Genomic DNA, 26,846 nt, shown 5'->3' on the forward strand with positions numbered 1-26,846 from the left:
GCTAATTTGAGCGAATATGAGTGTGATATTTTGTTTATACAACAGTTTGATGGCACAAGTGTGTAAATAACAACCAAAATGTGAAGTGAAGAAATACCTTCTTCTTTTTCGATTCAAATCTCAAGTTGACATTTTTTAACAGTTAAGCAAAAGTCTGTGCTGCTAATCTGAAAACATTAAATAAGAACTAGTATAAAAATCCAAAATCAAACAAAAAGTGCTCAGGGGTAGCTTAAATAATGTGTCACTGCTCTTTGGGCAAAGGATTCATCAGAATAAATAGCAAAGATCAGTCAAAGGCTCTTGAAAAATGTGGAAAAATTATTTAAATTATGTTTTTTAAAACTTTTTTTCACGTTTTTCGAGTGCCTTGGACTGATCTTTGCTAGTAGCTAAGTACTTTTGAGATTCTCAATTGCATTATGTAGAGTATTGTAATGTTTTAGTGATGACAAATCAGAGGATTTTGCTCACTGGGTCATTTATCCAGGATTATAACACTAAATGGAGGAAAACAAAACCAGAAAATCAATTAGTTCTTTCTTAATGACTCTTCCCCATCCAGGAGTTCAACAACATTAACCCCTAGTGTTGTGCAAGAGAGAGAAAAACATAAACTGGAAAAGTGCAATTTACCTCATATCTGTATTTATTCTTCAAGTCTTATCCTCATACCAGTCTCAGCGTAATAAATCCTTAGTTTGAATTTCTGCTGATGAAAACAATGGATATTTTTAACATTTAACTGTATTTCCCATGACGATGCTAGTTTTGGTCCTTTTTTGATGGAAAAGGTCTCTGTGGTAAAGCTGCTCTCTGTGGTATACACAGATGACGTCGAAATTAGATGATGTTCTTTTGAATTAACAACATGTATGTGATCAAAACACCTACATTTTCACTCAAAAGTCTTTAAAAATACATTATGTGACATACAACATTGTTTACCGAACAATAGTGATTTAGTCCTCTGTCATGACTCAACGTGAGGACTTCAGAAAGCCAGAGTGAGTACTGGCATAGTGATACTGGCAGAATATCACATGGCGAGAAAAAACTCTCAGCCAATTAGATTAGAGCAGTGTTTCCCAACCCTTTTCCTGGAGGCACACCAACAGTACATATTTTGGATGTCTCCCTTATCTGACTAATTAACTTCAGGTTTTGGAGTCTCTTCTTATGTTCTAATTAGGTGATTCAGGTGTGTTTGATTAGGGAGACATTGAAAATGTGTACTGTTGGTGTGCCTTCAGGAACAGGGTTGGGAAACACTGGATTAGAGAACCAGAATTAACTTTTGTATGAATCTTGTAATGTATTTTTACAACACAGTTCTATGCTTCTATATATTTACTGCCAGAGTTGTAATTAAAGGTGGAGGCATTGTACCTAGTTTCTCCATCTGTTCAATTTACTGCAATGTTTCATGATAGCACATCAAATTATTAATCTGACATTTGACCTCTGTTCTGTCCTCAAGACTGGGAGAATGAGCCACTGTACCGATCTGGCCAGACCTCCACTGGACCTCCAGAATTACTTCAGGCTTTGAAAACAGGTCAGTAAAATCTTTTTTTTTTTTTTTCATAAGTTGATTATTCTGAAATATATTAATCTTTCATAATTAAATATCATGAATAACTTCTGAAAATATTTCAGAATATTTACTAAATTTTATATTCCACCTATAATATTCATCTAGTTATTGACAGCAATTATATTCCATAGCTGGACCTGAATTGATTGGTTAACAAAAGGTTGTGTGAGTCTTAAGGTGTGTTTAAAAGTGTGTCCCGTTGCAAAACCAGAGTCTTGTTCAGCGGTTTCACAACACTCAGTATAATTAACTCTGTGAAGCGCATGATGTGTTACACATGCACCACACACCTAATGACATGAAATATGTAGAGAGCTGGCACAAATTTACCCTTCAGTCGAAGATTAAGAGATACCGTTATGGAACATATGAACGTAAATGTATTGACAAACCAAGTAAAACTGCTGATAAAGATCAAAGAATATAGGAGGCTGTATTAATGAAAGGCAATCTGTTGAATTCACAAAAGCTAAAATGTGGAAAAATAGGCAAGCTTAGTCATTTAAACACTTTATATTTTAAAGCTTTTGTTTATATTTGTAATGATTAAAACAAAGTTTCATCATGTACACTCAAAAAAGGAAGTTCGCTGAAAATGAGCAAAATTGTTGCTAACTATTTATATGTATTGAATTTAAACAAAAAAAATTACATTTAGTAATGTTCAACTTAATTTTTTGGGCATAATTTAAACAAATAAAATTGTTTACAACCACTTAACTTATTTTTTTTGCAATTCCAAGGAATCATCTTTAAATAAAAATCATTCTTGAGTTATTTTTGGGACAACTTAATTGTTTTATATTGAATCCCCCTAAATATGTGAAAACTATTAACTTGACTTAATTTCTTCTTGTTGTCCCAACACAAATTGATTGTGTGGAACCCAGAATTTTTACAGTTTACTCAATTCTTGGCATAATTCTATAAATTCATTCATTCATTTTCTTTTCGGTTTAGTCCCTTTATTAATCCGGGGTCGCCACAGCGGAATGAACCACCAACTTATCCAGCACATGTTTTACACAGCGGATGCCCTTCCAGCCGCAACCTATCTCTGGGAAACAGCAGCTTTTATAACATGATGTCCATAGAAGACAAAGAAATTTTGAAGCATTTGCTACCTTTTAAACGATGACAATACTAATTACATTCCTTTTTGTTATGTATGTCTGACAGTGAAAATGCAACGTTGTGTCATATGAAGACAATCTTCAGTGCAATATAGATTAAAACATGATAACAAGGGAAAAACAGCAATTAATACATAGTGTTTTGAGCAGAGCAACTCCCTGTGTTCAGTAGTGTAGATTCAGGCCATTTCTGTTGAAAAAAGTTTGGTGAACTTTAGCTGGAGTTCTTAGTAGCACCACAAGGGAGTGCTCTGGCTCCGTACTTTTTTTGGGAGAAGTTGCTTCCAAAAAACCTCTGCTCTGCTATTGGATGAGATCAGCCAAATATATGCATAAACACACACACACACACCTCACCACCTTTTTCTGTTTAATAAAATGATTAGGCAAAGCATGAATTTCCCAAAGGAGAAAACTACGTTTATCACTGTGATTCACATTCTGGTTTCAGACTGAGACTATTATTAAGTTTTAGGAAGAGGCTTTGTTGGAGATTATGCTTGCAACATATACATGGATATACTGTACATGGTCTAGCAAAACCATGTACAGTATGCATGGTGTGCCACAGGTAAAGCAATAATTGTCACAACTTAAGCTTCACAACCTGATAAATAATTTTTAGGATGACAATGTCACGTGTTCACTAACATGGCTGAGAAACCATACGTTTATGTCGGTTTCTTTGAAGAACATGTGCAAACTTACGCTCACATGCACAAATCCAAAAAGGGCAAAAGGTTATTCACGAGTTGCTGCACAGATTGTGAAAAATGTCTTCTGACACATAAGTACTCTTATGAACTATATGTATAGGGTGGATAAGGTGGATGCTGTCAGGTTGTAACCGTGTGATGTGGATTTGTTCTGACAGCGTGGTAAGGCCAGTTCACAGTGGTGTTGGGAAGGTTAGTCTTTTTTATATCAACCTTGAGAATCACTTTTCGCCTTTTAAACTACTTCTTCAGTATGTTTGAGAATGTCAAGCTTGTAAATACAGCCGCTTATTAATGTGTCATGCAGTTTTGTATTGAATTTGGTCATTTAACAACGCTCAGATTTCTCATCAGAGCTATTTGATTTTGGTTTATATATATATATATATATATATATATATATATATATATATATTTTTTTTTTTTTTTTTACAATGATCCTATTATAATCAAAAGATAAGAATTCAGTTTATAACATTATAGAGTTTAATGCTGAAAACACTAGTCAAGCTGCACCTGCCTTCATTTACAACATTTAATTGAAACATTTAATTTAAGTTTTTGTAGCTTAAAAATACAACTAACAAATGAAATGTTACGTTAAATTAGAAATGACAATGTGTATAAAAACCCCAACCCGCCCTGTTCTCAGAAGGGATGGTGGGCCAAATCAAAGGTTACAATGGGCCAACTTTGGCCTGCGGGCCCTGGTTTGGGTATCTCTGCTTTAGGGTAATAGTACTAATAGTACCATCCTCAGTTAATTTAATGCTTGCAAAACACTTATCCATTAAGTTCCAGACAGTGGGGTTTTAAGTCTGAGAATACATTGAAAATGTGTGATTTATTTATTTATTTATTTATTTATTTATATAATTATTCATTCATTCATTTTCTTTTCAGCTTAGTCTCTTTATTAATCTGGGGTCGCCACAACGAAATGAATCGCCAACTTATCCAGCATATGTTTTATGCAGTGGATGCCTTTTCAGCTGCAACGCATCACTGGAAAACACCATTCACACTCAGACACACCTGTACAGCATGTCTTTGGACTTAAGGGGGAAACCGGAGCACCCGGAGGAAAGCCACGCGAACATGAGGAGAACATGCAAACTCCACACCGAAAAACTAACCCAGCCGGGGCTCGAACCTCAAAATTGCTGTGAGGCGACTGTGCTACCCACTGCGCCACCGTGCTGCCCTTATTGATTTATTTTTTTAACTTTTTTTATTTATTTATTAATTTATTTATTTATATGAATATTATTCAATTTTATAAATTATATTTATATGAATGCTAAAACTGAGAAAAATGAATGCTAAAAAATGATAAAAATAAATGAACAGATGTTATTTGTATTAGTTCTTTAAATATTGTACAAAAAAAAGAAAAATATTGTTATTATTATTATTATTATTATTATTATTAATTCATTCATTAATTTTCCTTCGACTTAGTCCCTTTATTCATCAGGGTTTGCCACAGCCGAATGAACCAGCAACTTATCCAGCATGTGTTTTAGACAGCGGATGTTCTTCCAGCTGCAACCCAGTATTGGGAAACATCCATACACACTCATTCACACACACATTAGGGCAAATTTACTTTATTCAATTCACCTATAGCGCATGTCTTTGGAACCGGTGCACCCGGAGAGAACATGCAAACTCCACACAGAAATGCCAACTGACCCAGCCGGGACTCAAACCAGTGACCTTCTTGTTGTGAGGCGACAGTGCTAACCACTGATCCACTGTGTCGCTCAATTATTATTAAGATGAAATAAAATATAAATTGAGTAATTCATATTTGTTTTATTCTCTAAAGTTCAGATCAAATTTACAGCAAAAAACAATCCAAGGCATTGCTGTTTATTCTTATGAATCCTGTACCCAATGAGCACCAACACATTATTTATGGCCCGTTTCCACTGAGTGGTATGGTACGGTACACTTTTATGGCCGTTTCCACTGTCAAAAGGTACAAAACATTTTACCGTACTGTACCACTTTTTTGGTTATTTCAATTAATTATTGAAGTGCTTCTGACATCCGATCCTTTCAGAAACGGACAAGTGTGAGCGTGAAAAAGCAAAGGAGAAGCCGGAAAAAACAAAGGAGCAAATGATTCTTTCAGCAACCGGAAACATGAACAGACTGCGATGTTTACCTATTATCATCGTCGTTTGGACTATTATGAACTTGGGAATGACGGAATTACTTTCTAACAAGAGGTTAAATATGCTGCTGAAGATTAAAGATGCAGATGAGAGGTTTGCACTGACTGGGCTATATGTTGAGTGTTGTTTTTGAACCCAAATAAGGACTAAATGTATCCTGTGTGTAGTTCTTCTGTAATTGGTAACATATTGGAGACTGTAAGGTCTGTATGTGTTGCATTTACTTTATATAATCGCAGATGTTACAGTAGGCTATTTCGCATCATTAATCTGCTGTTATAATCAAATCCTGTTCATAAAAAGGTATCCTGTATAATTAACATTTATACACACGTATTTATGTGTATAAAGCATTTGTTATGTGAGAAGTGCTTCTCATATGATATGTGAACCACCCGTACAGCTTTACTTTGACATTACCTCGAGTGAAAATGACATCAACTAAAACTCTGCCATTGGTACCCTTTTGACAGTGGAAACGCAAGCCTGATAAAGGGAACCTGTACCGACCTGTACCATAATGCACTGTACCATTAAGTGGAAACGGGCCATTAAGCTACCCCTGAGCACTTGTTTGATTTTGGATTCAGATCAAATCTCCTCCAAATTTCAAATAAAAGTTTTATAATTTAGAGATTTAAATCTGTTCATTTATATAATAATAATAATAATAATAATAATAATAATAATAATAATAATAATAATAATAAAATATTCTTAAAAAATATTCTTTGTTAAGCAAACAATTCGATTCATACTGTCTATAACATATGTCTAACATTTTGACTGGAATGAACACTATTAAGCCAACCGTGAAACTTTGCTAAATGTATCCAGCATCCATTTCCTGCAGTTATATAATGGCTTAGTAACTCATTGTGGAAATACTCACACCATTGCATGCACTCTCGTAAGTGTTTTGGCAGACACGCACCATGGTTGCCATTTAAAAGCCCAGCCAAGAAGTGGTGAAGTCCAGTGGCCACAGAAAACTGAAGACAACATTACGTCACCCAGCTAGAGCTTGCGCTAACCAACCAGCGATTTGTGGATCAACAGTGTGTTGTCATAGAGATGGCAAGCCGTTTTAGCCACAGGGTGACATATTTTTGTGAAAGGAGAACGAACGAGAGAGAGTAAAGGTTTCATGTAGGAGGAAGAGAGGAGCAGAGAGGGAATAATGACTCATGAATCAGGTGTATTGAAGATCGACAAGTGCTCACACAGTAAATTCCAGCTAACAGTCAAAAAGGATTGACAAATCTGTGCATGGAAATACTTTCGGTGTAAAGCACAAAAGCATGAACATAAACATACGCACAGTCGACAGGAAAAGAGAGCGATTCTATCTCTAGTTTCCCTGGATACAGTGACAGGCACACAGAGAACACGACTGACCCGTGCCCACTCGCCAACAGCCCCTCTACCCTTTCCGATTATTAATTTCAACGTTCATCATCGTCGCATTTGTCATCTTTTTCTTGCGTGAGAGAAGCTGAGCTCGGCAAAACACAAATTAAAAACACTCTACTCATCTTTCGCATTTGCTGCTCTCCCATTGGCTGCCAGTGATGTCATCCTGTCTCATATGCAATAGTCAATAACCTATTAGAGTCCAGCGTTTTACAGTCAGCTTGGGCAGAAGGGGCTTCTGCCGCTTGAGCTCTTCCACACCCTTGTTTTATTGGAGTCTTTTAGCGATTGTCTTGATTAACAAGCCCTAAAGTCCTAAAGATTTCTGAGGAGAGACGCTTCAGTTCCCCCATGGGATCACTTTGTACTGCGGGTGGTGTTATAATTGTTTTTCATTGCAAATGATGCTGTTTTTTTGTGCTGTCTGTAAATGCAGGCCATTTAAAGACTGCAGAAGTGCAATTGTTTTTGCATATTAAGTTATATGGTGTGTTTGGGGGTATATATAATTACCCATATAAATAACCATAGTACGAAACTAAATAACCATAATTGTTCAGGCTGGAAGACTTGAGATGTATCAGCATCATTTTGGGTGTCTTATTGAAATTGTCCTCACCTTTCTGCAAGATTGCCTCTCTAGTTTTGTTTACGCTCACTCTACCTGCATAATCCATCCATGTCATCTGTTCTGTCCAGCTCGTTCTCCTCGTTTCTGCAGATACAGCCTTGGAAGTGATCACTAACAATGATGTCATCCCTCAATTACTCTCTCTCCTTTTTCTCCGCACACACATACTTGTGGCCTGACTCCTCCCCTGTTCAGCCTTTTTGGCTCTTAAAATTTCCTGACAGAGATGTTCTGATCGATTTCTTTACTGACGTCCTGTAGAGGCCGTTCACACAGCATGCACTCCTGCATCCATCTGCACAGTTTTTAAATAGTGTTTTATATATAAATGTGCTAGGTGGGTGTTTTGACCACAGTGAGCCATCTCACAGTTCTTTTATTGCCTATATTTATGTCTTCTCCCACGAGTGCTGCATTTTTTTAAGATGCTGCGTGAGTTTAAAAGAAGTGCAAATGTTTGGATAGTGTATCAGAACACATCATCAGTAATTTTATTGAATTGATGGATGGCTATGATGGGTGGATGGATGGATATATAGATATTTACATTTGTAGATGGATGGATGGATGACTGTATGGAAGGATTGATGGATATGGATAGACTGGATGGATAGCTCTAAGGATGGATAACTCCAGTATATGAATTACCTACATAAAATGGATGGGTGGATAGATGGATGGATGTCTGAGTGGCTTTATAAAACAGTTGGATGGATGGATGGATGGATTGATGGCTATACAGATGGAAGGATAGGTGATTATAGATAGACTAGACGGATAGCTATGTAGATATAAAAATATGTGGATTAGCTATATATTAGCTATATAGCAATACGCTTTGTTGGAAGGCTATACACATTGGAAGGCTATACACATGCGTGTGTGTGTATATATATATATATATATATATATATATATATATATATATATATATATATATATATATACACACACACACATCCACCCACTCATTCATCCATCCACTGTATATAGCCATCCATCCATCCAATGTGTATAGCCTTCCAACAAAGCGTATTGCTATATGGCTAATCCACATATATTTATATCCACATAGCTATCCGTCTAGTCTGTATATATATATTAATATATATATATATATATATATATATATATATATATATATATATATATATATATATATATATATATATATATATATATATATATATACATATATGCACTTCATTAGGTACACCTGCTTAACTGCTTGTTAACGCAAATTTCTAAACAGCCAATCACATGGCAGCAACTCAATGCATTTAGGCATGTAGACATGGTCAAGGTATGCAGAGGAGCATGGATCCATCCTACATTGTGTCAATGGTTCAGGCTGGTGGTGGTGGTGTAATAGTGTGGGGGATATTTTCTTGGCACACTTTGGACCCATTAGTACCAATTGAGCATCGTGTCAACGCCACAGCCTACCTGCGTATTGTTGCTGACCATATCCATTCCTTTATGACCACAGTGTACCCATCTTCTGATGGCTATTTCCAGCAGGATAACACGTCATGTCATAAAGCGCAAATAATCTCGGACCGGTTTCTTGAGCATGACAATGTACTCAAATGGCCTCCACAGTCACCAATTCTCAATCCAATAGAGCACCTTTGGGTGGAATGTAACTATTCACAGATGTTCCCATATCCATACTGTATATATATATATATATATATATATATATATATATATATATATATATATATATATATATATATTTATACAGTTGAAGTCAGAATTATTAGCCCCCCTTTGAATGTTTTTTCTTTTTTTAATATTTCCCAAATGATGTTTAACAGGGCAAGGAAATTTTCACAGTATGTCTGATAACGTTTTTCTTCTGGAGAAAGTCTTGTTTGTTTTATTTCGGCTAGAGTAAAAGCAGTTTTTAATTTTTTACAGACCATTTTAAGGTCAAAATTATTTTTTTACGATAGTCTACAGAACAAACCACTGTTGTACAAGGACTTGCCTAATTAGCCTAACCTGCCTAGTTAACCTAATTAACCTAGTTAAGCCTTTAAATGTCACTTTAAGCTGTATAAAAGTGTCTTGAAAAATATCTAGTAAAATATTATTTACTGTCATCATGGCAAAGATAAAATAAATCAGTTATTAGAAATGAGTTATTAAGACTATCATGTTTCTCAGTTCTTTTTTGATGTTTGTTTGTGTTTTTTTAAGGAAATTATCTATGATCTGACCTTTTTATACCAAATACTCTTAATGAGGAGCATGTTATATAACTGGCAGAGCTCTCTTCCTTTGCAGTCTAATGCCACAGATGTATCATCTCTATTTTTCCACTCTCTCTAATTTCACCCATCTTCTGAAGTACTCCTTTTCATTTGTTCATCTTCACTCATTTCCTCCTCTTAACTCTGTTCATGCCCTCCTCGAAGACTTCGTTGAATGGATGCACATAATGCATAGTTGCCAAACCAGTGAAAATTAGATTTTAAGTTCACAGGAGCTTAAGCTGAATAATAAAATATAAACGTCTCTCTCTTTAATGCACCGCTTTCTTTTTCCCCCTTTTTTGTTTATGCTTTCTTTAATATTTGTTTTTCTGATGTTTGTTTTCGTGCTTACTCCTCTGTTTACTTGTTTGTCTCTCTTTATTTAATATAATTTTAATAATTGTAGACTCATGTCATGTATTATCTCTGGCCAAAACACATTTTCTCATCAGCAGTGCAGGAAGAGTAATTTTACGTAATTAAGATTGATTATTTTGCAAAGTTGCCATCTTTTAACTTTATTAGATTAGAGTTGTTTAATGACCTGCAGCTTTAATCAGTGGGAAGTTTAGACTGTTGGGTTTATAATGAGGCCCACTGTATCCAGTGCAGTAATTCTGTTGGTCAGACAGTTTCTGTTGATTACTTTGGGTCTGTGCTGCCTCCACTTGACCTAGCTTTCATCGCCTGAGAGGTCTACGTGACTGTCTTCACACTCATATTTTACAGTCATCACCTTCTTTCTACTCTCGCACATGCGTGTTCACACGTACACAAATGCATGGTCACCGCACTCCTGTCTCAGCCCAGAGGGTAAACAGTGGCGTGCCACAGGCGTCATGAACTGTATTATTGCACATTGCTGGTATATGCGTTTTTGAGCATGTACACAAAATGGCCAAGATTGTTATTGTGGTGTCTATATATCTTTTTTGGGTCTGCAAAAAAAATATTGGTCACAGTGCAGAATAAACATCCCCCAGTTTTTGTGATATTCTTAAGTAGTTCTAAAATAATTTACAAAAAAATAAAAAAAACATTTATTCAGTTCAATTCATGTTTATTTCTATAGCACTTTTGCAATGCAGCCAAACAGCTTAACATAGAAGTTCTAGTAAATTAAAACTCTTGTCAGTCCAGTTTTCAGAACTGAAGTTCAGTTTAGTTCAGTTCAGTTAGGTTTCAATTTCCCTGCTGAAAGTCCAAACACTGAAGAGCAAATCCATCAATGTGCAGCTCCACAAGTGCCAAACCAAGCACAACAGTGGCGAGGAACAAAACTTTACCAATTGACAAAAGTGAAGAAAAAAAAAATGCCTCAAGAGAAACCAGAGTTAGTTGGGCATGACCGTTTCTCCTCTGGCCAAACTTCCTGTGCAGAGCTGCAGGTGTGAGTAGGGGTGTTTGCACACCTGCCTTATTTAATTTGGTTGAATTGCACTAGAGATCGTTTTCCTTCTTGCTGCAGTTCGTTTGGACAGGTATGAATGTAGGAATCGCACTCGAGTGCGCACCAAAAAAGCAGACCAAAAAAGCGTACCGAGACCTCCTTAAAGAGGAGCGGTTAGTTTGTGGTGAGAACATGATCCGAACTAAAACAGAACCAACCGCAAAAAGTACTGCACATTTTTTTAACTAATCCAGCTGCCGTAGTCCGCTGCGCTGTCCCATCTTATGGGGTGTGGAGGAAAAATATTTGTTGACAGAGCTTTACTAACAATTTTAAACATAGAGTGTGGGAAAAACATTATCTAATGGACCTTTGGTAATGTTTCTGAAGATGACCATATCGCAGTTTAGCTAAATTATTTCACGCCTCCTCTTGAAGTGATTTGCAATGCACCTTCGCCATTTGCAATGCATTAAAATTTCCAGCCACAGCCGCGCTTCAGTCTCGAAATGTATAGTTTGTCTAAAGTGGTGTATACAAACTATATAGTATACTATGAACAGGGATACAATCAGCCAGCACAGTCTCCCTCCTTAGTAAAAAGCTCAATTTTGTGTCTGTCGAATTGTTAACTTGTGGGAGTTTCTTTGGCATTTTCCCGCACATTAATTCTGACCAATCAAAAAAAGCAGCTTAGGAAAAACGTTCAATAACATCTGGCCAATGAGTGAGGTGGATTTTGTCACATGACTGCATTTTGGTTCTTTTCAACTGGTTCGGACCAAAGCAATCAGTCTGCTGTGAAAAGGATCCAAAAATGGAAGAAAAATGCTACAATGTATCATCTGTTACCCTTGGTTTGGACCAATGAACCGCACCACAGATGTGAAAGCACCCTAGGTCACCAGCGGGTGTTCAGGCTGGCTCACGGGATCAATGCGTAGACTCATCTGTTACTGTGGTCTTTCAGGGAATTATGCTCTCCACTCTTCCATGACCACCATAGCATCTGCTCAGGATGCGGCCTGGTCCAGGATTATGGATACCTTGGCATCATTTCTTCGCAAGTTATGCTAGTACCAACAAAAATGGTTTGGTTACCAATAGTTCAAATATACTCAGTACTAGGTTGCAGCTGGAAGGGCATCCGCTGTGTAAAACAAATGCCGGAAAAGTTGGTTGTTCATTCCGCCGTGGAAACCCCTGATAAATAAGGGACTAAGCCAAAGGAAAATTAATGAATGAATGATGAGTTTTCCAAATATTGTTTACCAAAATAAATTTAATAGAAAACAGAAGTTAGATTTATATTTTAGATTTATATTTAATAAGAAGATTCTGATTCTAATCAAACTGTTGCTAGTCCTCACCTGGTTATAGAATGAAAATAAATAAATAAATAAATACTACAGTTGTTTTTGGGTACGATAAATAGTTTGATTACCCACAAACTTATATTCTTTTGTGTTCAACAAAATAAGTAAATTATGTATTAAATATTTCACAAAAAAAATGAATGGTTCTTTTAAGATCGGTTTACTGTTCAGGTTCTTTAAGAATTCCATAATGGTTTCTCTTTCTCGTGACAGTAAAAACATTTTAAAGAACGTGTTATATAATTTCTGAATATAAAGTACATGACCGCTTGTTTTGTTTTGTTTGAGGTGCTTTTTATCTTTCAGATGTAGTAATGGTGACCATTCGTACCCATCGCCATAGCATTGACTAGAGCAGCTTGGACATTCTTGTAAGGATCTCCTTTTATGTTCTGCAGAATAAAAAAGCTAATTCTTAAGATCTTTGTCATCATGACAGGCAGGCTACATACACAATATCCTTCATACTGACTGTAGCTGTCACAATCGATTTATGTCATCACAGTGCTGACAGACATACATTTATGGAAATCATCCCACACTTCACAGCTGATTTACACCCATAAAGATGTTTTGTTCTGTAACAGAACAATGAAGGAGTTGAATGAATTCAGTTTTAAGAGGAACACGGCCCAACTGGCCGGGTCCACAGTGGGTCTTGCGGTCACACAAGAATGAGGGCTGTCATCTCTGGAGCTATTTTCCCCTCCCTGTCCCTAACGGTTGTGCCTTACTGGAACAGGATTCTTCATCATGCAGAAATAACAACAAATACTCAGAATCCAAGCTAACGATAGCATAGTATGATAAAGCTGTAGCTGAAAACGACCAGCACACATCTTCCAGAGACACACCAAAACACATATGCACCCTGGACCACAAAACCAGCCTTATGTTGCACAGGTATATCTTTGGTAACATTCAAAAATACATTGAATGGGTAAAAATAAGTGATTTTTCTTTAATGCCAAAATGATTAAAATATTAAGGAAAGATTTATTCATTTTCCTTCAGCTTAGTCCCTTATTTATCAGGGGTCACCAAAGTGGAATGAACCACCATATTTGGAAATTACCTACTGTAAATATATCAAAACTTTTACATTTCTGGTTAGTAGTTTGCATTGCTAGGAACTTAATTTAGTCAACTTTAAAGGGGATTTTCTTAATATTGTTATTATTTGAGGCGATGCAGTGGTGCAGTAGGTAGTGCTGTCGTCTCACAGCAAGAAGGTCGCTGGTTCGAGCCTCGGCTGTGTCAGTTGGCATTTCTGTGTGGAGTTTGCATGTTCTCCCTGCGTTCGTGTGGGTTTCCTCCGGGTGCTCCGGTTTCCCACACAGTCCAAAGACATGCTGTACAGGTCAATTGAGGAGGCTAAACTGTCCATAGTGTTTGTATGTGTGTAAATGAGTGTGTGTATGGGTTTCCCAGGGATGGGTTGCGGCTGGAAGGACATCCGCTGCGTAAAACATATGCTGGATAAGTTGGCAGTTAATTTCGCTGTAGCAACCCCAAATTAATAAAGGGACTAAGCCGAAAAGAAAATGAATGAATGTTATTATTTGAACCCTCAGATCGCATATTTTCAAACAGTTGTAGAGTTACGTCACAATTATTAGCCCCCCTTTGATTTATTTTTAAAATATTTCCCAAATTATGTTTAACAGAGCCAGTTGGGGGAAAAAATAACTGGAGACTATAATTCTTACTTCAACTGTATATAGGTCAAATATTGTCCTATCGTAACAAACCAAAACATACACAAAAAGGTTTTTAGCTTACCGATGATCTATAAAGATCTGAAAAAGATAATACTTATGACTAGTCAGGGTCAGATATAGCTCCTCACAGAAACTAAAGGAAAGTCAGGATAGGAAATTTAACTTGACATTTATTTGTAGGAAATTTAATTTAAAGGTCTTTGTTTTTACAATATGTTGCTTGAAAGTCTCCACATATCAATAGCTCTCATTAAGCTAAGTTAAATGTGTTTGTATTATCTGTGGAAACCAAAGGACTGAAAAAATATTGTTCAGTCCAAGCAATACCTGCCTGTATTTGCATACTTTTGCACATCATGTTCGTGTGCAGGAATGATCATCAGCGATATACAGACAGTCAAAATGTGGAAGGTGAACAACAACCACCAAACATTCCTTCTAAAAGTGGCTCAGGCAAGCGCATGAGAAAACAAAGTAATCTGACTCTCTCTTATGTTGATGTCTGAGGCTCGGGACTGCCTGTGGACACTTATGTGTTTTGGAGGAGGTGTGGCTTTGTAAAGTGATTATGCAGGGTGGCGAGGATCTTTGGCTTTAAATGCTAGTGTGCTATTGCTAGCCTCTCCAAAATCATCTACCATACCTTTAACCAGTGTTGAGAAAAGTTATTTTTGAAAATACTGCATTACAATATTGAGTTACTCCCCCAAAAAGTAACTAATTGCGTTACTTAGTTACTTTTTATGGAAAGTAATGCATCATATTACTTTTGAGTTACTTTTGCGTTACTTTCCTTTACCTGACTGAGGTTTGATGTCTTACAGAACTTGGAGGTGTTTTTTCATCTTTTTTATTGAGAAGCTATGCATTTAACAGCCACCTATACAACCTACACCTTCATTTTTCTTAAAAAAAAAGGATAAAATTATATTTTGAGAACTTTCTGAGCCCAGAGCTATACATGCTGTACAGATTAATGACAGCATGTAAAGTAATGTGTTTGCTACTTTTGTATGTTTTGTGCTATTAGTTAAGTAAATTAACTTGAGCTTTATACATTGAATAAATTTCTTCATGTGGCCTTAACAAATGTGTAAATCTTTTCCCAAAAGAAAAAAAAAATTGTACTATATTACAAAATGTAGTTGCTTCTACAGTACACAGTGGCTGCATCTCCTCAACAATAAAAGCAATAACCATTTTTTTAGTTTGGTCAAATTAATTGTTTTACCTGGAGAACGTGAACTGATGTCAATCATTTGTTGTTTAGCTGGAGGTGGGGTGTAGGTGTAGTGCTTTGCATCCAGTTTTGTTTGTTTTTTTTAGTATTTTTTTTTTTATGTCGTGTTGCAGTTGTCAGGAGATTTTATTTACAAATAATCTACATACAGACAGTTTCCTATTTCTAGCGGAACGATCCAGCTGGCCGGATGACATGCTCATCCGAAGATGGTCCTCGGAGCAACCTCTCAGCAGGAGTAGGACATCAACATGATGTTAGATTGATGGTTGTTCACCGACTTGATGGGATGTTGCATTTTGTTTGGAAATGAAAAACGGGTTGACGTCAAAACCCAATGTCAGGCTAACGTCACTGTCCAACGAGGGAAAGATTTTGGTTACTTTCCAATGCAACCTAAAAAAAACAAAATATCAACGTCTAATGATGTTACAGCTTGACGTTGTGTGGACATTCCAATATGACGTCTATCAGACATTGGATTTTGGTTGCCACACCTGATGAATAAATGTCAGTATTTGACATCAATATGGCGTTGATTTCAGATGTTGGCTCGATGTTGGATTTTGGTCACTTTCCAACACAACCTAAAATTAATTCGCTCCGGTTTCCCCCACAGTTCAAAGACTTGTGGTACAGGTGAATTGGGTATGCTAAAATTGACCGTAGTGTATGTGTGTGAATGAGTGTTTATGGGTGTTTACCAGTGTTGGGTTGCAGTTGAAAGGGCATCCGCTGTGTAAAACATATGCTGGATAAGTTGGCGGTTCATTCTGCTGTGGCGACCCTAGATTAATTAAGTGAAATTAAGCCAAAAATAAAATAAATGATTTTATTTTATTTTATTTTATTTTATTTTATTTTATTTTATTTTATTTTATTTTATTATTATTTTTAAAAAGTTCACCACTACCTGAAATAAACTCTGTCACTAACTGACCCCTTTTTGTTTAGGTATTCAGTTTTCATGTATGCCTTAAATGACCCTGCATGTCCAGTCCGAGCCTAGTGTCTGAATGCCTTTCTTTGTTTGCACCCGTAAATATCATAAACAAAAGCCTGCAAGACTCTTCTGTTGCTTCGTGGTGACAGGAAGATAGAGGAGGTGACAGAGAAAACGAAGCGAGGGATCAAGGCTTGTGCTGGGTGTACATAGAACATAGACCAGAGAGTAACGCTAAAGGTTGAAGTAGGCTTAATAGAGCATGAAATTGTGGATAGTCTTACTGAATGCTTTGACAGGGTGTGAGTGTGGCTTTGTGCACATGCAAAGTCATGAAGTGTCCTGGTTATGGTCAGGTATGCTGTTCCACAAAGATCCAGTCCAGACTGTTAAATTCTGGTGACGTGTCATGGATATCATAAGGAGTTATCTCTTTGAGTCTATTATTAGTAGGACTAAAATTGGGGGATTTTTGTGTTACACAGAAGTAACAAATGCATCTTTGCTAGATAAAGATATCATAAAACTAGCCAAATATATAATAAATAATGCAAAGGGTCAGACAAAGTGTATACATTTGTAAGTGATGTTGATTAAATTTGCTGACATCTATTGAGCTTTTTATGCAGGCTGATTCCATGTGGGCCCAATTATTTGTTTGTTTTCTTGAACTCTTTCTTGGCTGGATCACTAAAGTGGATAGCAGAGCTGAGTGAACTGCCCTTTGGTATTCATGATTGCAGTTTTGAAAACGTTGGTTCATATGAGGAGATCTCAGTATGCTGTCTAAGCCATGTAGGAAACACTTTGATGTGTGTGTGAAAATGCAAGTTAGGGGAGTGGAGAGAAAGCGAAAAAGAGGGTAGAAAATTTAGATCCATTTCTGTCACGGTGTGGGAGCTTCAAACATAAAATCACAATGCGGCGCAGAGTCAAACATCCTGCATGCATACGCACACCGACCGTGATTCCCACTGTGAGAAATCTGATTACTTTCTCTCAAAACCTTGATTTCTTAGATGTAAAGCAGTGAAGCCACACACTCAGTGTTATTAAGAGCTGCTTTTATTTATGCTGTGCCTTTTCCAAGCTCACTGTGTTTTTATAGAACAAGTCATTGAGACATTACATAGTGCTGGGTGAGCCAATGAGCAGGATGTTACAGTAAGTTATGAAATATGAAGCCACAAAGACAAATGTTAGCAAAATAAATGATGAATCTAAACAGTCTATTAAACAGTCTAAATATTCTGGGGTTGGACAATGAAACTTAAACACTGGCAAATTTAATGTTGGAGATTTCATGACCAGCCTCCCTACTGAAAAAAAAAAACAGCTTAAACCAGCCTAGGCTGGTTGGCTGGTTTTAGCTGGTCAACCAGCCTGGTTTTAGAGGGGGTTTTGGCCATTTCCAGGCTGGTTTTCAGCCATTTCCAGCCTGGTCCTAGCTGGTCAGGCTGGGAGATGACCAGCTAAAACCAGCTTGACCAACTTAGCCAGGCTGGGAGCCCAGCCAAAACCAGCTTTGTCTAGCTTAAACCAGGCTGGTCAGGCTGGTTTTAGCTGGTCATTTTCCAGCCTGACCAGCTAAGACCAGGCTGGAAATGACTGGAAACCAGCCTGGAAAACCCTTCTAAAACCAGTCAACCAGCTAAAACCAGCCAACCAGCCTAGGCTGGTTTAAGCTGGATTTGTCAGCAGGGCTGGTGGCCATTGTTTATTGGTTGCACATTCTACCAGTAACAGCAGAGTGTGAAAGTTTATTTAGCAGAGTAATAACACAGTTTTGCTTAAAATATTGCAATGCACACAACAATATTGTTGACATATCAGCGTTCAAAAGAGGACAAATTGTTGGTGTGCGTCTCACTGGTGCATCTGTGACCAAGACAGCAAGTCTTGATGTATCAAGAGCCACGGTATTCAGGGTAATGTCAGCATACCACCAAGAAGGATGAACCACATCCAACATGAGTAAATGTGGATGCAAGAGGAAGCTGTGTGAAGGGGATGTCTGTGTGCTAACCTGGATTTTATCCAAAAAGAATAAAACCACTGCTGCCCAACTCACAGCAGAATTAAATGTGCACCTTAACTCTCTTGTTTCCACCAAAACTGTTAGTCAGGAGTAGGGCTGTGCGATTATTCGAAATCAAATCACAATCACGATTTGAAACGTTGCAATTAGCTAATTGCAAGAGGCTGTGATATGAAATATTTATGTATTATTTAATGTCCCCCACCCAGAGCAAATGCGTGACTACCGTCTGTGTGTGACAGTCTTACTTGCTAATTGAGTGAGCACACTTTTGTTCTGCCCAATCAGAATTGCGCAACCGAACTATGCGGAATGCCCACAATAAAAAAACAAACAAACAGGAAAGCGCGAACAAGTGGGATGGGGCGTTTGCCGCTTCAGCAGCTTTAATAGATGAATATCAAAGATAAACAGCATGTTGGTAATATGGAAATATTTTGGTTTAAAAGTCACAGACACCGAACAAAAATAGATCATTTGTAAGAGCTGTTGTAGAATTGTTGCTGCAGCATGAGGAAGCACAACAACCAGCACCGCAGGCTTTAAGGTGATATGAGGAGTATCTTGCTAAAAAGTCAACTGAAAGTATTGCCAGTAGCTATGTTTCCATCCAAAAATGCAAATGAACATTATGTGCAAAACATGATTATCGCATTAAAGACATGCAAATAAAGCAGCATTTTCATCCAACGAGTCAAAGCGAACAAAATCATCACTTCCTGATTAACTGGCGCCAAATATCAACAGTAAAAACTGAATTTACTGTGCTAAGAGAAGCTGCGCCCATCTTTTCTTCATTTAATAAATGACTTGCGCCTCAGAAGGCAATCCTGACACGCAGTGAACGTGCGGTGGCGTTTGAAGGTGTCAGACGCGGAGCACAGACGCTCCTGATTCTGGAGGTCATTAATAATATAATAACACTAATACTTAAACGGTAAGGCATTTTAGAATGACCAAAACAACAGTTCAGATGGTTTACAATGTGCTCAGCCTGCTGGTTTGTCCATTCATACTCATTTTCGTCATCACATGATCTCTTTTAACAAAATCACATGACCTTTTTTAATGCGCATACTGAAATTTGTATGGTAAAAGTGTTTCCATTGTAGCTTATGCACATCTTTTCTTATAGAATAAAAAGTTTATCTTATGCGAATCTTCAAAACTTATGCGCATCATGGTGGTTCCATCAACCGATTTTTTATGCGCATAAGCAAAATGCGCTTAAAAATAGATGGATGGAAACATAGCTAGTGACACTCATTCAGTGTTGTTTCAGCCATGTTAGTTTGCCAAGTGTCCTGTATATATATATATATATATATATATATATATATATATATATATATATATATATATATATATAGTATAATAAGCTTTGTATAATCTCCCAAATTTGTTTCATTTATGAATATTTAAAAACAAATTTGAATAAATGTTTAAGTCATTTAAGCTTTTTCAGTAACACTCACTGCATTTTAGCAGTAAGAAGCTATGATACAGATTATTGAGCTGAAGCTTGACTACAAAATTAAATCTAGATCGCAAATCAAATCTAGATCGCAGTATCTGTCAAAAAAATTGCAGTTAGATATTTTCCCCAAATCGCACAGCCCTAGTCGGGAGCTTCACAGGGTCAATAACCATGGCTGGGCTGCTTTAGCCAAACCGTTAGTCACTCGTGCCAGTGTTGGTTTCCGTGGTGCCAGCAGTGAAAATCTTGGGCAATGGAAAATGTGAAACATTTATTGTTCTCTGTTAAGTCCACCTTCACTGTCTTTTCCACATCCGGGAGAGTTACGGTGTGGAGAAGCCCCAAAGAAGCATACCACCTTGACTGTTGCATGACCAGAATGAAGCAATATGGTGGATTAGAGATGGTTTGGTCTGAAATACCATGGGATTTCTTAGACCCAATACTTGTGCTAGATGGACCCGTCACTGCACTACACTACCAAACCTTCTGGAGAACCATGTGCACCAAATGGTTCAAAATATATTCTGAAATATTCTCAATATTCTGAAGGCGGTGCCCTAAATTAGGATGATAATGGGTCACACTTTATTTTGATGGTCTGTTTGTTTATTTAAGTTACATTGCATCTACATGCCAACCAACTCACATTAGATTATAAGTAGACTCTTAGGGTTGAGGTTAGGGTTAGTGTAAGTCAACATGTACTTGCAAAGTTTCTTATAGTCAGTTAAATGTCTGTTGAAGGAGCAATATCAACAGATATTAAGCAGACAGCCTACTATAACTCAAATGAACCAACAAAATAAAGTGTTACCTGATAATACAATAATACACACAGCAAGACTGGTGACAGTGGTTTGATGAACATGAAAGTGAAGTTGAAAATTTCCTATGGCTAAATTCAATTTAATTCAAGTTTATTTGTATGGTGCTTTTTATAATAATTCTTTATTGTAAAAAGAGAACAATTACAATTAAATGAATAAAGTTGGACAAACCTAATTTATGACAGTTTTCAATGATAAATTAAGTTAGTTCTTTTAGGTGTAACAAGCAATTTATCACACAATAGCGAACAATACTTGTTCTTGCCACAAAACATAAAAGTAGTATTATTATTATATTAACGTAAAAAGGAAATTATTTGTACTGTAATAAAACTACTATTACTACACTGTAAAATCCAAAAAGTTAAGGTTACTCAAACCATTTGAGGAAAGCGATTGCAACAAACCATTTAAGTTCAAAAACTGATCCTTATGAGTACTGTGAACTTAATCAATTTGAGTAAACAAAGCAATTTGGGGAAAGTGATTGCTACAAACCATTTGAGAATCGAATCTATATAAGTACTGTGAACTTACTCCATTTAAGTTGAAGTAATGAGGTATTTAATTAACTAATTAACTTTAACACTGAGTTCAAAACTCTTTTCAAATGAGTAGAATTAACTTTCAGTACATTTTGAGTTAATTACACTCATTTCATTTGATAAAGTTGACTGTTGGGTTTTACAGTGTATTATTATATTAACATAGGATGGAAATGATTTGTACAGTATTGTGTGTACTGTTCTATTCTTGTTCTCTTAAATAAATTACTAAAACTTGTTACACCTAAAAGAACTAACTTAATTTATTAGTGAAAACTGTTTGTTTCAAAGTTTGTCAAACTTAATTAATTTAATTGTAACAAGTCAAAGTAATTTGTTGAAGTTTTCGCTTTTTACAGTGTTTCAAAGCAGCTTTACAAAAGGTGCACAATATGGCATTACAATCAAATTAGGTTAAACTTGAAATCTAATAGAAGTTATTATATACAGACAAGGCCTGCACAGTCACCAGATCTAAACATTATTTTCTTTCTTTCTTTCTTTCTTTCTTTCTTTCTTTCTTTCTTTCTTTCTTTCTTTCTTTCTTTCTTTCTTTCTTTCTTTCTTTCTTTATATATATATATATATATATATATATATATATATATATATATATATATATATATATATATATATATATATATATATATATGTATATATATATATATGTGTATATATATATATATATATATATATATATATATATATATATATATATATATATATATATATATATATATATATATATATATATATATATATATATATATATATGTATATATATATATATATATATATATATATATATATATATATATATATATATATATATATATATATATATATTTATTTTTTTTTTTCAAAACAGTTAATTAACAAATAAATAAAAATAAATAAATAAATAATAATAATAATTTTGAAAATTTTGTTAAGGGTTACATATCAAAGATCAAAAGGCTCCATATATATATATAAGCACTACAATAAAATTAAGAAAACATTACATTTCTTCTCAACCATTTATCCCGGTATGAAGAAATTTTATATGCTTGTTGTCTCAAGGAAAGTGTCAATACGTCCCAGATCTAAACATTGTTGAGCCACTTAAAACGTTTTCCTCCACCAGCATCATGTAGTGACCTGGCCACTATTCTATAAGAAATATGGCTCAAAATCCCTCTGGCCACTATGCAGGACTTGTACTGTATATGTCATTTCCAAAATGAATTGATGCTGTATTTGGCCGCAATCATTGTGGTCTAAAACTATAACTATATACAATGAAACTGAAATGCCAGGTGTTACATTACAAACTAATCATTAGGCCATAGCTGCCTCCTTTAAAATCTTATTTTAACCTTGACCTTAGTGTTATCTAACTCTCCAATAGACTCTATATAACTAGCTTTGCAATGGCTGTGTATTTGCAAAACCAATGTCAGTGTGTTCTACAAACCCTAATAGTCTTCTATTACTTTCATAATACTCTGAGGGTTGACATCTATTTGGAAAATTACTTAATGTGTAAAAGAAAGCAGCATAATAAAGAGTATATTTAGCAACTTTATCTATCGCCATAAAATATGCTGCTATACAGTATATATTAAATAGTTTCAAAACCTTGAATTAGTTCCATGTCCTTACTCTGTCAGACTTGCAAATTACTGCACAGCTTATAGTTCAGTGTGACTCCAATGAATGTCAGCAGACTCTCAATGTTTTGGGTACAACAAGCCAAACAACCTGCTTTTAAAAAAACTCTTCATTTTCTTGGTCTGACTAGAAAGAATTGTAGAGATCTACAGAACAAACATGCCCTGATTCCATCTCTCGTCTCCATGCAGCTAATGCACTTAGCGGTGCTTTTTGATTTAGAGGCCCATGACTTTTTTGACAACTGTTCCATTTTTATGCAACACAGTCACAGCTTTCACCATTGTGACCGAGTTGAGACCCTGCATGGCACAGCTGAGTGAAAGATGAGATAATGTGGCAAATGGAATTACGGTGAATCTAATTCTCTTAGGCAAGGAAAAAAGCACCACTGTCTCACCTATCCACATCTTTCCTGACCGTATTATCAGGCCATTCCATTAGCTTTAATCTACATTATTAGATTTAATTTGGAAACTTCACTGAATATAATTCGATCATTTGACATTTATCTCAGTTTCTCCTTCAGTAAAACAGTTTGAATGGGTCACAAATGAACCAAGGGGCAATATTTGCCAGTGAAAACTTATGTAAAGTATACTGATAATATTTAGCAAATGTGCAGCAAAAATGTCATTTAGAACATTTGTTTCTGCATTAAACAATAATATGCCATGGTTTAGACATGTTTCCTTATTTTTTAGACAACACAATACCAATGTTTTAAATTCAGAAGAGTTCAATAATTGGTGGAATGAGCCAGATTTTCAGTCACAACAAAAGAAAATGATACCTTGGTCGATCTTGGTCAGTCATTTTTTGAAACAACAAAAGTTCTATTAATGACAGTGTTTTTTGTTTTGTATTCATTTTTTATTTTAGTTTTTAGTTATTTTAGTACAAGTTAAGCTATTGAAAAATTAGCGTTTTTTTCTTTTTGTTTTTCATTTCAGTTAAAATTGCTTCAGTTGTATGGTTTTATTTATTCTAAACTAAAAATAATCTTCCTTTTACTCCATGCATTCATTTATTATTTTTTACAGTTTTTGAATTTTATTTATTTTTATCATTATTTTATTTATTTATTTTATTATTTTATTTTCATTCATTCATTCATTTTCTTTTCGGCTTAGTCCCTTTATTAATCAGGAAACCCACGCAAACACGGGGAGAACATGCAAACTCCACACAGAAATGCCAACTGGCCAAGCCGGGACTTGAACCAGCGACCGTGCTAACCATTAAGCCACCATGTCGTCCCTTTATTTTATTTTATTTTATTTTATTTTATTTTATTTTATTTTATTTTATTTTATTTTATTTTATTTTATTTTATTTTATTTTATTTTATATATTTTTATTATTATTTATTTTTATTATATTTATTTATTTTTATTTTATTTTTTTATTATTTATTTATTTTTTTATTTATTTTTTTATTTTTTGCATCTTTACAACTTGTTTTCTAATTCCATGACTCCATCCGTCCAGGGCAGCTACAGTACATTTCCTTCACAATTTAATTCAAACACATGACGTCAATTTCCTGCTTTTTGAAGCCACTATAATTTACACCTTTATTTTCCTCCACAGCCTATGGTAGATTTGTAGGTCAGCGCTTCCACAGGGACTAAGCCATCTGTAAAATTTTAACAGCAGATAATGACCAGCTGAGGCTGCTTTATCCAGAGCCAGTGCTGACCTTTAGCCAGCGGATCATGGTGATGACTCGTTTCAATGCTTTTAACTTACAACACTAACCTCTAAAACCAGTCTGAAGGTTTCAAGCTATTATCACAACCTTTCGGTCCATTGCTGTATGACGTCTCTTAACAGGTACTAAAGGGTCACTGTTGAAGAGTGGGGTAAGACCTGTCTGATCATTGCTGATTATGTGTCCTGACGGCCAACATAAAGTGCGAGACACAATAAACAAAGGCCTGGCGGATCAATAGCTTTAGGCTAGACAGATTTGAGGACTGAATTTAATGAAGACTTCCGATAAGAGAAGAGACTGCAGATGAAGAGAATTTTTTTTTCTTATTGCGATGCATTTCTTTGTCATCATGCTTCTACGGCTGACTGATTACCTGAATAATTGCTTCTATTGTTTTCTAATATGTTAAGTGCACAAAAAAGTCTGAACATTTGGATGAAGACCAACTTTCTTTCTTTCTTTCTTTCTTTCTTTCTTTCTTTCTTTCTTTCTTTCTTTCTTTCTTTCTTTCTTTCTTTCTTTCTTTCTTTCTTTCTTGAATGTTTTTATGGAATGTTTTATTTTAATAATGTTGTTTTTTTAAAGAGGGACTCTTTTAAAACCTTAAAAAGGAGATTTTGGGGTATCTATTAGTTGTTGTCAGGGTTGGGCAAAAATACATTGAAATGTATTTTTTTTAAAAATACCTCAGTTTAAAGGGTATCAAAATAAACTACAACATACAGCAGCCACAAATGTATCAGAATAAAATACTGTAATTTGTATTTTGAGAATACTACAAATTACTTTTACCTAAAAATCTAACTTGTGTTTCTCTATGATTTTAGTATAGATTTTGTACAAATTATAACTTTACTCACTGTAAAAATCATTTAATGCAAATAATGAGTTGAAATAGTACTATATCTTTTAAAAGTCTTATATTTAAAAAAATTGCAATTGAAATTTTTAATACTTAATGTAAATGAGTATTCTAAACACTAGGTTTAGTCAATGTTCATAGAGCATGTTTTTTGCAATTGTACTCAATACACAAAATAAAACATGATATCTCAAAATAATTAGCTATCTATTTTCGCTGCCATAAAACCTGTTGGGTGTTTTTGACCAGCAGTCTGGAATATTATTAAAATGTTTTGTCTCATACTGATTAACTATGTCAAAGTTTGTAATTAACTATAAAAGGACCTGCAGATCAGCTACTGGCATTTGAAAAAGCCAACAAGGTTTTGTATGTATCGCCATTGTAGTTGTGTGTCTTATTTTCCTGTCTTATTTTGCCTTGCTCCCTAATTAACCCTGCTATTTGTATGTTACTTTCTTTATATGTGATGCATACTTCTTCAATATCTATTAATTTTCTCAAATCTTGGCAAATAACTGAGAAAGCACCAATCAAAGGCTACGTTTTTATGATATAGATTTTTTAAGTATTTTACAATTAAAAATTACAAAAATACAAGACACTAAAGTAGTTTGGATTTAAAATATGTATTTAAAATGCATGTATCATAAATACTGCCCATCCCTGTTTTTTTTTTTTTTTTGTTTTTTTTTGAAACTGTAATATAGTCAGGAAAAGGTAAATCATGTCCATAATTAAAACTCACTGTTGACACACATACATACATGCACACACGCACACACACACACGCACACACGCACACACACACACGCACACACACACACACACACACACACACACACACGCACACACACACACACACACACACACACTTTTGTTCTCTGCCTCTGCCAAGCCTCTTTCTAAAATCTTTGAATACATCTAAATACATTTGATGAACTTGAACTAGTCTTTTTAGTATTAGTGTCAATTTTATTGACTACTTAAAGAATTATTATTTTTTTTTTCTAAAATATGTTAAACATGTTAAATATTTGGAAGATGTCAGGTTCAAAATTTTGATTGATTGATTGATTGATTGATTGATTCATTCATTCATTCATTCATTTTTTGGGTA

At 35.3% G+C, this 26,846-nt stretch overlaps 1 protein-coding gene across 1 annotated transcript in view; it reads left to right on the forward strand.

Moving 5' to 3' along the window:
* The window catches only part of pik3r3b (phosphoinositide-3-kinase, regulatory subunit 3b (gamma)), a 285,238-nt gene that overhangs the window by 98,414 nt on the left and 159,978 nt on the right, over positions 1 to 26,846 (forward strand). The window contains exon 4 of the mRNA XM_056460081.1: positions 1,481 to 1,558. Within this exon, the coding sequence (XP_056316056.1) occupies positions 1,481 to 1,558 (78 nt within the window). The remainder of the gene's footprint in view (positions 1 to 1,480; positions 1,559 to 26,846) is intronic.

The sequence above is a fragment of the Danio aesculapii genome, chromosome 6 (assembly GCF_903798145.1).
Source record: "Danio aesculapii chromosome 6, fDanAes4.1, whole genome shotgun sequence".
Lineage (NCBI taxonomy): Eukaryota > Metazoa > Chordata > Actinopteri > Cypriniformes > Danionidae > Danio > Danio aesculapii.